Source organism: Pseudonaja textilis, chromosome 1 (genome assembly GCF_049901715.1).
Source record: "Pseudonaja textilis isolate UNSWEBS1 chromosome 1, rPseTex1.2, whole genome shotgun sequence".
Classification (NCBI taxonomy): Eukaryota; Metazoa; Chordata; class Lepidosauria; order Squamata; family Elapidae; genus Pseudonaja; species Pseudonaja textilis.
In genome coordinates this window covers 24183714-24202434 of record NC_141990.1, presented here as the reverse complement: position 1 = coordinate 24202434, position 18721 = coordinate 24183714, and the positions used below count along the sequence as shown (strand labels likewise).

At 35.4% G+C, this 18721-nt stretch overlaps 1 protein-coding gene across 3 annotated transcripts in view; it reads left to right on the top strand.

Moving 5' to 3' along the window:
* The window catches only part of ASXL2 (ASXL transcriptional regulator 2), an 81270-nt gene that overhangs the window by 53224 nt on the left and 9325 nt on the right, over positions 1–18721 (top strand). For 2 of the 3 annotated variants that reach the window (XM_087929212.1, XM_087929202.1), the window contains 3 exons: positions 13840–13955; positions 15656–15770; positions 16794–16934. In XM_087929212.1, coding sequence (XP_087785338.1) covers positions 13840–13955; positions 15656–15770; positions 16794–16934 — 372 coding nt within the window. Of the gene's footprint in view, positions 1–9945; positions 10186–13839; positions 13956–15655; positions 15771–16793; positions 16935–18721 lie in introns of those variants that run through there. The other variant, XM_026708421.2, reaches the window with a different exon arrangement.

Here is an 18721-nt window from a genome sequence, read left to right as displayed (position 1 = left end):
ACATGAAGAATTAATAGATGAATAGAGAGAACAGAAAAGTAAGATGCTTCATTGTTTGTATGGAATTTCCAGTATATTCACTAAAGACAATATGATGGTGATAATTCATGTACTGAGATAGTTTGAGTCATATACGGTTCTTTTAGTTAAGCCAAATTAGAGGACCTTTAAGTTCCCGAGAGTCACATTCCATTCCAGGAGCAAACTTCTATGGCAAGCTACTACTTGTTTTTGAGAATATAGCTATAATTGTATATCAGCATTTTCGAAATGATAGCATTCTAAACGTGTCAGTTCGTAACCCTGAACACCAAAGCTGCTATTAAGTATGCCTTCTAGCCCAAAATGTTGTGTATGCTGCCCTATTTGTAGTAGCAGAAGGATGGGGGTGGAGTGGGGGTTAAATTGTAGAGTTTTAACTGTAGATTTTTTTTTTTTTTTTATAAATTTTTATTATTTTTTTAACATAAAAAACACAACAACAAAACATAAAAGTATCAGCTCCCCCATATTTTTGTACACACAGTAAGTCGGTTGGTCCATCGGTTTTGTGCATTCACCTCATAGTCACAATTACAGTTACTTTATATAATACTCTTATCAATACAAATTTATAAATCCTAGTATCGCTATTAAAGAAAAAAAAAAAATTTGACTAAACTTTTATTCAGTCATGCCTTTATGAGATAACTATATTTTAAATATTTTATTCTAAAACAAATCTTATAATCATACCAATTCTATCCCAAATATGAAAAAGAAAGAAACAAAGAAAACTATTATATAGATATAGTATCAAAAACCAATAAAAAGAAAGGGAAAATAAAGTCATTATTATTCCTTATTATCTAACTTTTATATTTTAATATTTCATCATTCAACCATTGATAGAAAAGATCCCAAACTAAATAAAATTGTTTATCTTCTTGCTCTCTAATTTCAAAAGTCAATCTACTCATCTCAGCACATTCCAAAATTTTCTTTACAACTTCTTCTTGCAATGGAATTTTCTCATTTTTCCAATTTTTTGCAAATACAATCCTAGCAGCAGTCAATACATTTACAATCAAATATTTCAACTCTTTACTATAAGTATCTGGTAGTATTCCCAATAGAAAAAACTCCGGTTTCAAGTCTATATGCTTCTTTGTCATTTTTTCCAGCCACATGTGAATTTTAGTCCAATATTTTCTAGCATCCTCACAAGTCCACCACATGTGATAGTATGAACCAGGTTTCTGATGCCATTTCCAGCATTTTTCGGATTTGTTCTTGAACATTCTTGCTATCCTTGTCGGGGGAAAATGCCATCTGTAAAACATCTTATACAAGTTTTCTTTATAGGCTGTAGACATTGTCATTTTATAATTTTGCGACCATAATTTCTGCCATTTCTCTAAATCAATCCCATATCCAAAATTCCTCCCCCACGCAATCATAGTTTCTTTAACTTGTTCTTCCTCAAGCTTAATTTGCAATAAATAACCATACAATTTTTTAATCATCTTTTCATCAGTACCCATCAAAATCTTATCTAAGTCAGTTTGCTTATCATAAAATCCCTCTGCTTTGGAATCCTCATAGTACTTTGAATGAATTTGCAAATATGAAAACCAATTCATCTGTATACCTTGTTCTTCCAATTTTTGCATCGATTTAAGTTCACCCTTTTCATCTAATAATTCCCCATAGTTAACTGTTTGTTCCTTTTTATAAATTATAGGATAAGAAAACGCTTCTATCGTCGATAACCAAACTGGAATTTTCAAATAACACTGTTTTTTTATCTTCTCCCAATTCAACCACAGAGACTCCCGTATATAATGTCTTCTAAAATACCCCTGTGTTTTAGTTCCCTTGTACCATAAAAAAGCATGCCAGCCCAACAACAAATCATGACCTTCTAATGTCAACAATCTGGTTTTCCTTAATGTTATCCATTCTTTGACCCACGTCAAGTTTGCAGCTTGATAGTACAACTCCCAATTAGGCAGACCAAACCCTCCTCTAAATCTAGCATCCTGTAAAAGCTTTAACTTTATTCTTGCTTTCTTGCCTTGCCATATATACTTCAAAACAATTTTATTTAAATCCTCAAAATATTCTTTTCCAAGCCTAATTGGTATTGTTTGAAACAAAAATAAGACTCTGGGTAAAATGTTCATCTTGATTGTTGAAATCCTTCCTATTAATGACAATTGTAAGTTCTCCCATTTTTTCAAATCTTGAGCTATCTGTTGTTTAAGTTTAATATAATTATTCTCCTTCAATGTACTACATCTTGATGTCAAATATATCCCCAGATACTTAACCTTGTTTGTAACTTGAATTTTTAACAGTTCTGCCAACTCTTCCCTTTGTTTCAGCAACATATTCTTTGACAAAATCTTTGTTTTATCTCTATTTATTTTCAAACCAGCCACCTCCCCATAGACCTCTATCTTTTCCAACAGTTTCGAGGCTGTTTCTATAGGATCTTCCAAGATAAAGACTAGGTCATCTGCAAAGGCTTGTAGTTTAAATTCTTCCTTTTTAATTTTCATTCCTTTTATAGTTTTATCTTCTCTGATATTTCTATTCAACACTTCCAAAGTCAATACAAATATCAAGGGAGAAAGAGGACAACCTTGTCTTGTGCCTTTTCTTATATTAATAGGATCTGTAAATTCTCCCTCCATCATTACCTTAGCTGTTTGTTCATTATAAATTGCTTCTATTGCCTGAATAAATCTTCTAGCAAAGCCCATCTGTTCCATTAAAAGTAACATAAATCTCCAATTCACGTTATCAAATGCCTTTTGAGCATCTAAAAATATCAAAGCCATTTGCTTTTCAGGATGCGCCTCATAGTATTCCAGGGTGTCCAGAATTACTCTCATATTGTCTCTGATTTGTCGCTTTGGCAAAAACCCATTTTGGTCTGGGTGGATAAAGTTATTCAAGTACTTTTTAAGTCTTTCTGCTAATATTGAAGCAAAAATTTTATAATCTGCATTTAGTAAAGAAATCGGTCTATAATTCTTGATTTGCAGTAGGTCCGCCTCCTCTTTTGGAATAAGTGTAATGTAAGCCTCTGACCATGTTTTAGGTATCATCTTTTTAACATAACTTCATTCATAACTTCTAACAGTGGAATACACAGTGATTCTTGAAAGATTTTATAAAATTCTACAGGAAACCCGTCTGGACCTGGTGCCTTTCCATTATTTTGTTTCTTAAGTGCTTGACTTAACTCCATCATTGTCATATTACTTTCTAGCATTTCTTCAATCTCTTTAGGTATCTTAGGTAGATTTGCATTCTGCAGGTATTGTTTAACTTTCTCCTCATCAATGTCTTCTTTCTTATACAAATGCTTATAAAAATCATAAATAATCTCTTTTTTTCTTTGCTGCCATAACAAATTTTACCTTGGTCGTCTATTAACTGCGTATTTTCCTCGACTCTTTCTCCTTTCTCAATTTGTATGCTAGCCATCTACCTGGCTTATTTGCATCCTCAAAATAATTCTGTTTAGCATTCCTAATTTTCTGTGCCAGTTCTTCTTTCTCTATTAAGTCCATTTTATGTTTAGTTATATCCAGTTTCATTTTAACATCTTTTCTGTGTGGCATTTTCTGTAATTCTTTTTCAAGTCCCTTATATTCATCATCCAAGGCTTTAAGAGTTCGCCTTTTCCTGTTATTCTTTTTTCTTGTATAGTCTATTATCAAGCCTCTAACATAGGCCTTCATTGTGTCCCAAACATTCTGTATTGAGGTGTCTTCTTTTCTGTTCTCTTTAAAAAAGAAGGCCAATTCTTTCTCCATCCATTGTATAAATTCCTTATCCTTTAAAATAGAATTATTTAATGTCCATCTCGATCTTTTCCTTTGTCCCTTCCATTCAATTGTCAATGGGTTATGGTCAGCCCAAGTACTTGTTTCAATATTTACTTCTTGAATACTAGACATTAAATCTGTTGAGATCCAAATCATATCTAGTCTGGACCATGATAGATGCCTATTTGAATAGAACGTAAATTGCTTAGATTTATCATTTCTTTCTCTCCATATGTCTTTTAAAATTAATTCATCTATCATTTTAAATAAGGATTTAGGAAGAGTTTTCCTGTTATGCTTTACTGTTGTTGCAATATAGTCAAATCTATTATCCACAATTCCATTAAAATCTCCCATCATAATTACATTAGCATAGTCAAGTTCGGCAGTCTTAGTATGTAATTTTCTATAGAATTCTTCCTGTTTATCATTCGGTGCATAAATTGCAATCAAAAGTATCTTTCTATTATTGTCCATTATTTCTACCATTAATATTCTCCCATCATCATCTGTATAAATCATTTTTGCTGGAATGGCCTCTTTAATATATAAAACCACCCCTCTTTTCTTGGATTGTGTCAAAGAGGTAAACAGTTTCCCTAATTTTGGTTGTAATAACAATTGTTCATGTTGCTTTTTAATATGAACTTCTTGTAAACAAATTATGTCGAACCTTAATTTCATTAATTTATGAAAAATCTTCCTTCTCTTAGCAGCTGAATTCAGTCCATTTATATTCATTGTAATCAATTTTTCTCTTCCATAATTATGTTTTATATTTAGATTTCACCACTCTCATGGGTCTTGCCTCACGTTGATCTTTAATATCCACTTGTCCACCTACTGCACCTTCTTCTTTTCCAACCTCCATTTGTTCCTCTTGGGATTCAATTGATGGGACCTCCTTTCCTGCTCCTCCTTCTCTGCCTCCAAAACCTCTGCACAAAACAGTTCTGCTTTCTCAATTGAATCAATTCTATGTCTCTGTTCCTGCCACGTAAACATCAATCCTTCTGGAATCAACCACCTGTAAGACACCTCTTTTTCCAATAACCTTTTAGTCAGGAATCGGTATTCTCTTCTCATCTCTCTCACTCTTCTAGGTATTTGTTTTAAAACCAAAATTTCTTTACTTTTGTATTTCAGTGGCTTCTCTCTTGCTACTTGCAATATTTGTGTCTTCAAAGATTTTTTAATAAATCTGATATGAACTTCTCTGGGTAGGTTATTTCTCATCGCATATCTTGTAAAAACTCGATATATCTCATCAATTCCATCCATCATCTTCTCTTCTGTTATCTCGAGCGCCTCCGCCTAGAATTCCTACCATTATCGCAACCAAATCTTGTCCTTTTTCTTCTTCTATATTTTGGAATCTAAGATAAAATTCTGATCTATCCAACTCCCACTTCAACATCTCACTTTTTTCTTGTTCAATCGCTGTTAATCTATTGTCAATATTTCCAATTTTCTCCTCTCTTTGTTTGCCTCCCTCTTCAACATTTTGGAGTCTCTCTTCATATTTTTCCATCATCTGTTCCATCCTACCTGTTCTTTGTTCAATAGTATCCATTTTTACCTTAAGATCTTGAATTCCTTGCATAATCATCTGGAAGGATACTCTTTCTTGTTCTTTTTCTTTCTCTTTATCTTGCTTTAACAATGTCTGAATTGAACGCTGTCCAGATGGTGGGGAGGCAGAAGCAGACATAGAGGCACCCGAAGATATAAATTTCTTACTCATTTTGAGTGGTTCCAACTCTTCAAGTTTTTTCAAATTTTAATCCACAAAAAAAAGAGAAAAAAATATGAAATTATAATCCAAGGTAAAAAGGCCAACAATAAAAAAGCCAAAAGTGAGAGAAAAAAAAGAAAAAAAAAAATTCTTCAAATTCTTCCTGACCTTAGTCCAATAAAAAAAGAAAAAAAAAACCATAAAAAAAAGTAACAGTAAAAATAAAAACCCAATAATAATAATATACAAGACAAAGCCAAAAAGGAAGAAGGGAAGAAGAAAAAGAGAAAAAACAAAAAACAAAACAAAAACCAAGAAAAATAAGTTTCTTCAAATTCCACACCTTAGTCCAGCCAGAAAAAAAAAAGAAAAGAAAAAACCTCAATTGAAAAAAGGAAAAAGAAATAGTCCGCTGATGTACATTAAAAAAAAAAAAAGGAAAAAAGAGAAAACAGGATCCAAATAGGCAAAAGAAAAAATAAAATCAGTTAAATCAAAATAAAATATAAGTAAAAAAAAAAGAAATTCAGAGGCTTCCCTTTGCAAATAAATCAAACTTAAAAGTAAGGACCTTGATGTTAGTGAAGGGGTTGGCAGAACTCAAAAACAACAACAACACTGCACTCTATTTAATTATCCAAGGCTCTAATTATAACTCCTTCTCTTTCCCACAAGCTTCAAAGCTGAGCCATGTATATCCAGAAAGACACCTGTAATAATATTCCACAAAGTGCTTTCCTCTATCTTATCAGGGGATGTCCTTGAGAAGAAGAGTCTATTTTTATTTTTTTAAATATTTCCGAGCCTCTAGGTGGCAGTGTTACAAAGTATCATAATTCTCACTTTCCCCCTCCTCTCTTAAGGGAAAGCCGTGCAATACACAAAACAGAAACCGAAAAATCAAACAAAATCAAGAGAAGCCTCTAGCCCAGAAAAAAAAATAAAAAGTCCAGAAGAAGAATAAAACATATGAATATATAGAAAAAGAAAACAGTCCAGTTATCCAATAAATAACAATAGAGTCCGGAAGCAAAGAAAAGAAAAAAAAAATGGATTCTCTCTTTGACGTTTCCCTAAAAAACGCCGCTAAATCAATTTTGTCAAAAAACAAAACAAAAATCACACAGGTTTCTTCAGATAATTAGAGTAAACTTTCAAAATTCAAAAAATTAAATAAAAAAAAGAAGTTCTCACCCAACCGACAAACTCTTTCTCAAACTCTTTCCGTCTGGAGTCGCCCCGGCCTCAGCAGCATGGGGGCTGCCTCTCCGCCGCTGGCAAGAAGAGCTTCACCCGGGCTCTCCAGGGATTTTGCGGTATCCCCGGAATCCTCAGGATATGCTCTTCACGATGGCTGTCCCTACGGGACAGCGTAGGTCCGTTGGACCGGCCAGTGGCGGAGATATCGGCTGCAATCGAGGAGCTCGATTGCAAACCGTATCGCCACGGTGCAAGCTCCTCCCATCTCCCGAGTTTTAACTGTAGATTTTTAATGCTACATACTCTCTCCCAAACTCCGCCAGAAATGAATGCTTGCTAGCGCAGCCTTTTGGAGCAGGATGCCTTGCAGGGTCCCAAAGACTCATTTCTGGCGGAGAAAAAGATTTGGGCTTTTGCTGCTTTCCTTGCGTGCAGCCAAAAGCAGAAGAAAGAAGCGGAAAGGAGCAGCCCGGTGGCCAGGCCAGGCGAATGGGGCAAGTTCCCCCCCTCCGCCCTTCCCCCCCTCTCCTCACTACCTTGTGCTGTTTGCAATGCAAGTGGCGCAAGCCTTGTGTTCCCACGGGCCATGTGGACGGCACAGCCTTGTGTTCCCATGCAACTTGGATTAATTGCTTTGGGGGTGACAGTTCTCTGCAGACCACAAAATTTTCTCACGAACCACCAGTGATCCCCAGCCCACTGGTTGGCGACCACTGATCTAAGAAGTAGTCAGTGCTTTCTTAGGGGAAGATGTACTAGATGACTTCAAGGAGGAACTGATGTGGTTTCTTCTAAAGACGCCTTCCTTGGATCTTTCCTTCTTAGGGATAGCTATTGAGAAAGTGGTGTGGCTTCAATTATACATGCACTAGATGAGGTGTATTATCTGGGCCCTTTTCAGACCCCAAATAGAACAGAAATGATGACTTTGGTGGATTATCTCATAACATGGATAGAGAGAGTGTCCCATCCTTATTGTCTTCTTAAGTGGCATTTTGTAGCATTAATTACGTTATCCTTCTGGATGAGCTGTGAGAGTTGGATATATGTTTTACAGTCGTTCCTCCTACTGACAGCAATAGTGCAAGAAGTTGAACTGAAGTGTGCTCTGTCTAATTCCTAATTTTTAACATGTATACAAAAAGATGCAGGATTAGTATGCCATTGATACCAAACTGTGTCTCTTTGGACAAACCAAAGGTGCAAAATAATTCTTGATCCAGTGCTGGGAGGTTCTGATAACCTGGATGGAAGAAACAAACTGGATGAACTATTCCTCTACAAATCATCACTCTGTTTGCTAAGGTTTTAACCATGAGTGGTGTTCCAACCTCACTGAAGGAGTAGTTTTGTGATTTCTGTGTCCTCTTGTCAAATTTGCAGATAGAAGCTATGACCTTTGCACAACTTCAATTGATAGACCAGCTGCAGCCATTCCTGGAGCAGGAGCCCTAGCAACAATAACCCATGTTTTCCTCATCACAGGATGCACTGCTGGAGCATGGTGTACATGGGGCTTCCTTTGAAGACTAACCAGAAACTGCAGCTAGTACAAATGCAAGTATCCATATGCTGGCAAATGAGACCTGCTGCAGCTGTATAACATTAAGCATTGGCTTTCAGTAGATTTACAAATACTATTCAAAGTAGTGGCTGCAAGAGAAGATACTTATGGGACTACCTTCTCCAGAAAGAACTATTACCTGTTCAGTATGTTCATCCCAGTTGGGGATGCTAAATGTTCCCCATATAGGAGAGATGAGCCTGGATATTTCTGTACAGCACTGAATACTTTAGTCCTCCCCTTGGAAGTCCAGTTTGTACCAACTCTGGTACATTTTTCTAAAACTGCCAAGACCAATCTTTTCTGCAGTGCATTTGATGGGCTGGCACCAGCATATTTAAAACTATTTAGTACCAATTTTAAGTACTTAATTGCACTTTTGGTGTTTTAATTGCATTCTTTTATTTTTAATGCTACTTTTCAATTGCCATGAATTGCGAGATTCAGTAGTGTACAAGCAAAGTCAATATGAATAATTTCAAACAAAGCATTGGGTAAGGACTTGAGTATAATGTTTATATAAACTATATAAAACTATAATTTCCTTTGAGTCAAATTTGCCTCTGGCGACTTCATGGATTATATCCATATAGCTTTTTTTGCAATAAAACAGAAGTGGTCTCTTATAACCTTATGGGAGGGAAATTGAAATCTCCGAGAAGCAGCTATTTGTGAACAGACATATTGGGGTTTTGGTAGGTTACAATGGAAACTAAATTTCCAAAAGCATATTTCATTGGTTGCAAATATTCATAAGATGATGTTGCAAAGACCTGAAGAAAACTGGCTGCACTTTTCAGTTTCTTTAGAAGCTGGATCTTACAGTTCAGTGGCAAGTTGACAAGAAGTCCTGTTAAATGACAAATTCTAGAAAAAAAGTAAAGGCAGATTTGTTTCCCTTTCCATTATTGACCAAGGCCTTTAAAAGTTGTAAAAATAATGTAATGTGAGCTTCATAGAATTATGCTCATAGTACCCCTTACTCACAAGTTGTTCTTATTGTTAGAAAAAGAAATTCAAAATACATCTCCTAATGTATCCTCTGAATATCTGCATTTGGTGCAAAACCAGTATAACTCACTGAGACTTCTCTAATATTGGTTTGATAATTCAAAAACTATAGTAAAATTGGCTTCACATAGTATAAAATACAGAGATCGGCAAAAATAATTGCTGCACTTGTCCTTTTATTCCATTCAAAAACTCAAAAGAAAAATACTGATTTCACTTGCTTGAGTTGTTACAAAAATAATCTTGAAAGTTATTTTGCTCCTTTGGAACTATTACAATTATTACATCTCCTTTTTGTTCTTTTAAGGTATAATACAGTTCTTAAATGCATGGATGTCTGTGGTTGGTTAAAATCTTGCATAATTGTAAGTGCTTGAGCAGAGCTTAAGAAGCAAACCTAAAAGGCCAAGGTCTGACAGACTTGGCCTCTCTTTCAAATACTTTAATTTTTGATTGGGAAGAAGTGGAACATTTTAAATTTTGTATCTTTTGAGGAGAGAGGACTGGCTTTGTTGAGCTTTGCAGTTTAGCTTAATGCATCATCATCGTTATGTATATATGTACAAAACAGGAAGTCCTTTCAGATCATATCAGCAATCTACTTCCTTATATGTACAAAAATAAAGATTACTGAAACAGCAAAGGCAAAAATTGATACAACATAGGCAAGCCCCATATTTTTAGGCCTATCCAATCGTGGGGCACAGGAGGTTTAATAGCTAAGATTGCAATTTCTTCTTCTTTTTTTTTTTTTTTTTTGGTATTCCTTCAAGACCCCAAAGCAGATACAAATCCAGATTTTAAGTTTTTTCTGGGTGCTGTAACCATGTCCACAAATGAAATTCCTTTGCAAGGTAAGATTACATTTCCTTATCTTGAAGTGAACTTAGATAATTTTCCCCACAATATATTGCAATGAATGTTGTTCATATTGAAAGGAACAGGAGGTTCTTTATGATTCCAGACCAACCCTATGTTTAATTAAAAAGCTGTCTTTATTAGAGCTGGCAACTCTCTGTACAACTTCACGCTAACTGAACATTAGACAAGAGAGAGAATGCAGATGTGGATCATTTTTCTGAGTCGATTACTGATATGGGCTGTGGCCAGTCTACAGTTGATCAATTAGAGTTTTCCAAATTTCAGAAATCTAGTAGAAGTGCTTTTTATTTGCCATGATTGTTATTTGTTTAGATGGTGCTACAACTCTGGATCTAGGCAGTCAAGCCCTTCAGAGCCTGCTTTGCAGCCTGAAGATCCTGGATCATGGAAAGTCTTTGGACTGTTCACAAAGGGATTGTTTCTAATCATGTATCCATAGGCAGCTGGAAGGTTGGAAGAATAGTGTAATCCAAACTGGAAAATATGAACAGTTAATTGTTGAATAGATGTTATGGAAACTGGAATACAATCAATTGCAATGCATTTGAAATTGGTAGCCAAATGATGAGTCTGGACTATACTGTACTCTGAGATTTATATCTGTGTTTCAGACCAGTTCCTAGAGCGTTCTGTGTTTAAGAGCAAGGGACAATATGGAAACTTTCAGTGTTGATTTTCATCCATTTGTAAAATGCTTATAGGTGAGAGCGCTATAGAAAAAAAAATACTTTGGAAAGATAGTCCAGGTTTGTGGAGGTCAGTCGTCTGGTTGAAATAACAAACATCTATGGACACAGTGCATTTATTGCTTTCAATAGAATGGCACTGATCTCTGAAATAAAAGAAAGGAGGCCCCTATTGCCTTTTAAGAAAAACACTGAGTGTTTTTACACCAACAATCATTTGTTTTATTAGGAAGTATAGGTTGTGCTTTTACAAACATACAACATTGATGTAATGATTCAATAGGCAAGAACTAATAACCGTTTTACCTATTCTACAACTGTTCTTCTCTAGGAGATTGTTTTATTTGATTGAGTCTCCATTTGTTAGTCCTCCTTCAGGTACCAGTTCGGAAGGTCAACAGCAAATTCCTTGGAGCTGTCTGAGTTTGGTTATTTGCTTGCAGATGTTTCATTACCCTATTGGGTGACATTACCAATCAAATAGTTTCCTTAGCATTAGATGACACTAACTGTCTATCAGTAATTGCTTCTTTAAGTGTCTCCATCCTTTTGCTTTTATCCCTGTTGTATCAGTGATACAAGAAGATCTAAAGCTTTACATAGACCTAATGTCCATCACTGAGTTTTTCAGTTAACTACACGAACACTTCCAGTACTCAGTGAATATTACGGTTGTCTCTGATATGCAAATATTGAAAAATTAGGAGTGGTTGTTTATCCTAACTATGTATTTGGAACAGAAGTGATGGGAGCTGGACTTGTTGCCAGGTGACTTCCAGAGTACAAGCCAAGGTTATCTTTGATATCTGATAACTATATTTTCCATGTGGAATTTGCCCATCCAATGGAGATAGGGGTGGATCTTCTTGATAATGCCTCCTCTTCTTTGGAGCAGCTTACCCCTAGAGCTGAATTCATCTTTTATTATCATGGATAATTACTTTATTATTATTCTAAAGATCTTGCTATTTAAAGGAGCCTGTGGAGAAGGAAAGGAAGACTTGAATGTTCTCTCAAAGAAATGATCAAGGAATTATTGTATGATTGAAATTATTGGGGTTCTTTGTTTTGGTGGTGGTGTGTGCATGTGCGTGTGAGTATCTGTGCACGTGCTATGTGGTATACTTGTAATAACTTTACTTAAAATACTGAGTTTTTTTAAGCAGTCAGTCGACAGATTGCAGTAGCATAGAAACCTTTATAATAACTAATTCAGTGAAATGGGGAAGAACTAAAGCCAAGTGGCTCTGTGATTGGTTAGTCTACTGTCCAAATTCCAGTAACTAACAGACAATTTCAGAACACTAGTTCTGCCTTCTTATAGTCTTATGGGTGATAGAGGACTATGATTCTACTGAACCTCTTAGAAGAATTATGAAAATTATATATAAAATGATTTAAAACCATGGACCATATAACATCTTATTCTCAAATAATTTCTAGTTTCTTCTCGCTCTTAGTTCATTGGACTGCTTTACAATAATAGGCCAATTATTTGTCATAGAGAAAATATGTACTTCTTTATGGCCTCAGTTAGTTTATTTAATTATGAATAATATTTATAGCTTTCAGAATTCTAGGCTGTATACAAAAAAAGCATACACATAAAGGAAAAAAAGAACTGTACAGCATTTACATTGTTAAAACCCCTAAACCCTAGGGGAAAAATCTCATAGGTGATCCAATGACTGAAGTTGCTTTGAGGACCAGTCTGATGAATCATCACTGCTTTATGGTAGGGGTCATCCATACCTCTAAGGGCAGAGTGTTTCAAAGAAAGGAGACTGCTATTGAATAGACCTATGTCTGGTCCACGATGTCCCATGTAACTTTCAAGGGACCTGCCACAGAAATTTTCTTGAACACTGAACAGGCAGATTCAATTCTTTGAGGCACCCTGAGATCAAATTACAGCAGTCAGACTTTAGGGATGAGGTTGGGGAGATTTGAAGGGCGGGGACGGAAGTGGTTTGACTCCGGGATGCTGCTTTTTCTGTCCTAAAACCTCTAATAAACACCCTCCAAAATTTTGACATTTATGAGATAAATTTTAGTGAATCTGCAGAGCATCAGGAAACCATATTGTGATTCCCAGTCCTTCAAATATTGTCCACTTTTGCCTAAATATACCATATTTTTCGCTCCATAAGACATTCCTGACCATAAGATGCACCTAGGTTTAGAGGAAGAAAACAAGAAAAAAAAATCTGCCTTTGTCTCCCAGCGTCCATATGGTATTCATCTGGCTAGTGTCCTTGCAGCAAACTTCAAGGAATGCTGGAGCCTTCTCTTCCCAGCAGCTGATCAGCTGGAATACCACCGATCAGCTGTTCCAGGCAGTGATTGCTGCTGCCATTCACCGCTGCTGCCTGTTGTCCATATTCGCTCCATAAGACGCACAGACATTTCCACCCATTTTGGGGAGGAAAAAAAGTGTGTCTTATGGGAGCGAAAAATACGGTATTTCATAAAATAAGATTAAGATAAGTTTAAAAGACAAACCCAGTGAAAAGCACAAATGTTTCCATTCGGTAAGTGTACTGGGTATGGCCCTGCCCCTGTTATCCCTCTTCCTCAAACTGTTAAGCCCTTGAGCACCCGTTGCCATTCTTGATGAAATTGGTCCTGTGACATTTTCCATTAAATGATACCCTTTAATTCTGGCCAATAACAGAAAGGATCTCCTCGGGGTCCTTGAATGAATGATTTTAATTTTTTTTGGAGCAGTTTAGAAGTATGGTATATGATTTTTGAATACTCAGAGTTTATTCCAGAACTCCAGAATCCTGCATTATATTTCCAGGTATCTGTTTTTCCATGTTTACAATTTCCAGGTATCTGTTTTTCCATGTTTACAATTTCCAGGTACCTGTTTTTCCATGCTTTTATTTGTGGTATTCTTGTTTATCATCTTGTCATCTTCTGTTCTTGCTTCTTCAGTATCAGCCAGACTTTCACAAGTGTCCTCTCCACAGCCAGGCTGCCCATCTCCTTCTATTCCACCAGGTAAAATCATCTCTTCATCTCAGAAGCACAGCAAAAAGGCACTTAAACAAGTAAGTGGGTGAGCAAACTGATTTGTTTATCTGACCTTTAGTTTGTGCTTATCTGCACGTTACTTGGCACTAAAAACCTAACCTAACTTTATGTTAAATTTGCTCTGCACCTTGCTCTAATTTACATTCTGCTAAAAATTCTGCATAATTGAGCACATGGATACAAGGATAAAAGTTAAGTAGAATATATGTAATAAAATAAAGCTTCTATTCAAACTGTACCCATGGAAGAATGGGCAATTTTTCTTAGGATTTTTTCCATAAAACTTTAAATCACTTTTTTGTGGAAACGACAACCAGTAGGATGCTAGATTTCTTTGCATTACTATCTTTGTATCTGGCTGAAAAAAACTCAGTAGGCTTTAGCTATTGGCCAGTTAGCTTGAGCCTATTGAGTTAACTAATTGAGTTAGCTAATTCATTCAGTTGCAAAACAGCTGTAAAGTAATAATTATTGCTTTATCCTTGGCTCTCATGTTTTTCCAAAATAAAAATAAATTATAATTGTCCTTGGTTTATTTATTGCTTAATTTCAGTTGCCCTGTTTACTTTTTGTCTCATGCATCAGGTGATAGTCCTCTGGCGGCTCTGTTTGTTCTGGCCCAAAATGCCCTAGCATTTTCTTCATATTGGTCTGTTTTTTCCCCATTCTCTTATTTTTTTCACAGTGATTAGTTCTTAAGATAATCACATTTTCAACATAATTTGCTGAATGTTTTTCTTAGCCTTTGAAATTTGCTTGGATTTTTCTCTAGAGGATATTTTCTCTTTTGACTGTGATTTCTCCTAGACTTCCTTTCCCTTCCTTTACTTGGTGTTTTGCAGAAATATTGAAACAGTCATTTTTCTTTTAGGAGGGTATCTCATTCTGTCAATACAATACAATACTTTTTTCTTTTCTTTTCTTTCTTTTCTTTTCTATGTTTTCTTTCTGTATCTCTAACTTCAGAATAGAATACAGGGCAACAGAGTTGGAAGGGACCTTGGAGTAGACACTATACAATTTCACACAAATGGCTGCCCAATCTCTTCTTCAAAACCTCTAGTGATGGAGCATTCTCAACACGGAGAGTTTTCATTATAATTATGAACTGTATTTATTGCAGGGCCTATATAATATAATGTAACATATTATTTCCTTACATTCCCCTTGAGCAATTGCTCTATGTCTATATGGGTCAGATTTGTTCATACTTTCTAGAAGATATCTATGTTTTGAGGAAGGTATTTGTAATTATGATGATGCCTTGGGTATTATCTGGATACTGGGAAATTATTTTGAGAGTGCTCATTAATCATTAATGAAATCAGATTATCAGATTGCAACACTGTAAGATAAAATATTTTGCCAAGTATCAAAGGAGGAAAATTTTCCTACTTCTAAATATTTAACATAAGTATTAATGTCTTTGATAGCAAGATAAAATCTGTTGTCTGCAAATTTGATAACAGGAAATTTATGTCAAAATTATTTTGCAGTCTTCTGTCTCATTTGTTATATAAAAATAAATCAGTAGGAGACAGAATATCCATCTTCAGTAAAGTGCAATATGTAATAATTGGTAATAGAACAGTAGCCCTACTAGCCACCCATTTCTACATCTCTGCAGGCTTTCCTGAACAAGGAATTCTGCACTACTGTATAGACTTTTCAGCTTGAGAAACTCCTGTATAATGAATTGCTTTCACTTTCTTATTAGGCCTTGAAGCAAAAGCAAAGGAAGCAGCATCATTGTCGAACCAGTGTGCCTGTGTCAACTAATCACCACCTCCTACAGCAGCATATGAAGATTCCAAACCATCCTGCAAAAGCCGGTATTGCTCATTATTTTCCTCAGCTCATCAGCTCATCACCCTTGACCAAGGGTGGGATACAACAGGGTTAACTACCGGTTTGGGATTTACGAGCTTCCCTGCATGCTGAGAGCCGCATGCCTGTAAATTGTCATCAGCATGCTGGGTGCGGAGAAGCAGCCTTTGAAACAGCCCTCTTTTCCTGCTTTTTTAACTGTAGCTGTGCCTTGTTTGGCAGCTGAAGTTGAAAAATCAGGAAATGAAGATCAGGTAAGAGCCCAGGTGGGCGGGTGGGCAAAAACATCAGTAGGCATAGAACCGGTTCTATGTCTGCTGCTCTTCAGAGCTACCGGTTCTACAGAGATGGACAGAACCGGTAGAAATCCACCCCTGCCCTTGACCTCTGATGACAAGAGGTCCAAGATTGGCTAATATTTAATTAGCCTACTGTAACCAGAAGACTCTCGAAATAAGGCAGTGGTTAATTCTTTTTGAATGAAACTCTCCTTCTTTCTTCTTCTAGGCCATCTAGTTCACTATTAAGTTTCCACAATGGCTAATATATATTGCTAATTTATCATATTACATTTTAATATTGATAATATTATATTTTTAAAATTAATATCTTTATAGGCACCAGCAGCACACTGTAAATTCTCTTGTTTAACTATATGCTGTGTATAGAATCCCGTGCAGAATACTTCTAAGACTGATAGACTCTAAGAATACTTCTAAGACTGATAGAACAACTTCTAAGATTGATAGACTCTTATCAAGCAGATACTTACTTTATGGCAACTTCCAATTCAATCATTACTACTAATAGCACATGCACTCAGAAACCACAAATAATTTGTTATCTATCCTTTTTATTTGTTGTGCCTTTGCATATTGCTACAATACATATTTCATATAGATAACTAGTAGAAATCTAAGGTTTCCAAAAATTTGAAAGAAAATATTAAATCAGCTGCTGAACAACTAAAACTAGATGGTATTTCATTTGATTAAAACAATTAAGTTTAATTATTCTTTTCCTTGCAGCTTGGGAAGGAAAACAATCAGATGGACATTCAAGTAGCCCACAGAATTCTACTTCTAGTTCTTCTCCCTCTGTTAAAACTGAGCCTTCCTTGCCAATCCTTGGGAAGAAACCATTCCAAAGATCTGAGAGGCTCCATGCACGTAAGACAACAGCTTTCTTTAAAAAAAAAAAAAACCCTGCCTGATACTTTTATCAGGATCAGAAACTTACAAATATTTTATTTATTGTTATTTTGAATAAAATAATAAAATAAAATAAATAAAAACCATTTGAAAATGTATTTCATAATTCATTTTTAAATTTTAATGCTTCAGTTGTTCAAGAAAAAAACAAAAATGGATTGGATAAGTTTAGAAAAAAGACCTTTGTGTCTGTATATGTGGGTGGTTTTTTTTTAGTTTTCTATTTCCTGCTAAAAGAGCTAAATGAATAACCAGAGTTTTTACTTGATTGGGTTTACGTCATGTGGGTCTCTGTTTGAGATAACATTGCTGTGTAGCTTATCTAAAACCAGTGAATTTTACTGTATATTCTGGATGAAGCTAGAAGCAGTCACTACTTTTTAAAAATGTGTCATATATGAAGTATTTAATGGTTGGATTAGCCTTAGTCTAAGTTAGTCTAAGCTTATATGTCAGCTTTCTTTCTAGTAAGAAGTATTCAAGGCATCTAAGTACAAATGGAATAGTAAAATAAAATATTAAAATTTACCAATAACGGTAAGAGAGTAAAATAATTGAAATTTCAGTATATTACAAGTGAAGACAGTCCCAGAAAAATCTTGTAGGATCTAATCTGGATCAGTCACTGGGATCAGAGGTTTTAGTCTTCTGAGGGAACTTCTCTCTATTGGAATGTATGCTTTGGGCTATTCTACGCATAGAATATTTATAATATACGATGCATGTGTTTGTAATATTCTATACATATCATTTGTAATAATATATCTATATAGGCAATTCAGTCATAGGTGGCAAGATCTTCAATCTATTGAATAAATGGAGCCATACTTTTATCTTTCTGATGCTGCAATGTCAGTCTTTTAGCCATTGTAAGGGCACAAAGAATACATTTTACTATGAATACTATTACTGAAGCAGCATCTGAGCATTTGTAACAAAGAAGAACTATGCCCTTGCTCTGATTTGTTTGTTGCAAGTGCCCAGATGCTGCTTCAGATAGAAATATTAATTATAATATCCTAATAAAGAATTATGTAATTTTCATTAGAAGTGGACAGAATGTCTATGGAGATTCTCAATCATCCAGGTCATGATTGTCCCAAAAGTGCTTTTCCAAAAGGCAATTAGATTTTCTTGGCTTTTTCCCTGAAGACATTTTGCTTCTCATCCAAGAATTGAAGAAGCTTCTTGGATGAGAAGCAAAATGTCTTCAGGGAAAAAAAACCAAGAAAGTCCATCTGCCTTTTGGAAAAGCACCTTTAGGATTGGTGTACAGAATGTTGGAAAATTGAAATGCTTTGTGTTTGAAGTTCTCCTTTTTCTATTTTGTTGTCAGGGTGAGATTTTCCAGCCTCGCAGAAAGTATTCCAAGCTCAAATATTTTGTAGTCATATTCCTGATACCTTTTCTCATCTCTGGTGAAGGATTACGATGTAGTATATCTGAAATGCGTTGAACAGAAGCAGTTTTTAGAAGTTACACATAAGTAGCACTTCAATAAGCTAGAGTTCTGGCATCCCTTGAGATTTCACTGACTTAGTTGTGGACTTTGAGAGGTGCCTTCCATCTTATTTCCTTTAACATTCTTTCTGTGTAGTAGAAAGAAAGCTGTCCTGTAACATTGACCTATTTAAAAAGATTTGTCAAATGGAGTGGATTTCCAGGCTCAAGTATCAGTCCTTGGAAAGGGACTTTCCCATTCCTTATGAGAAGCAGAAATAAAATGGGTAGACCTCTTCTTCCTA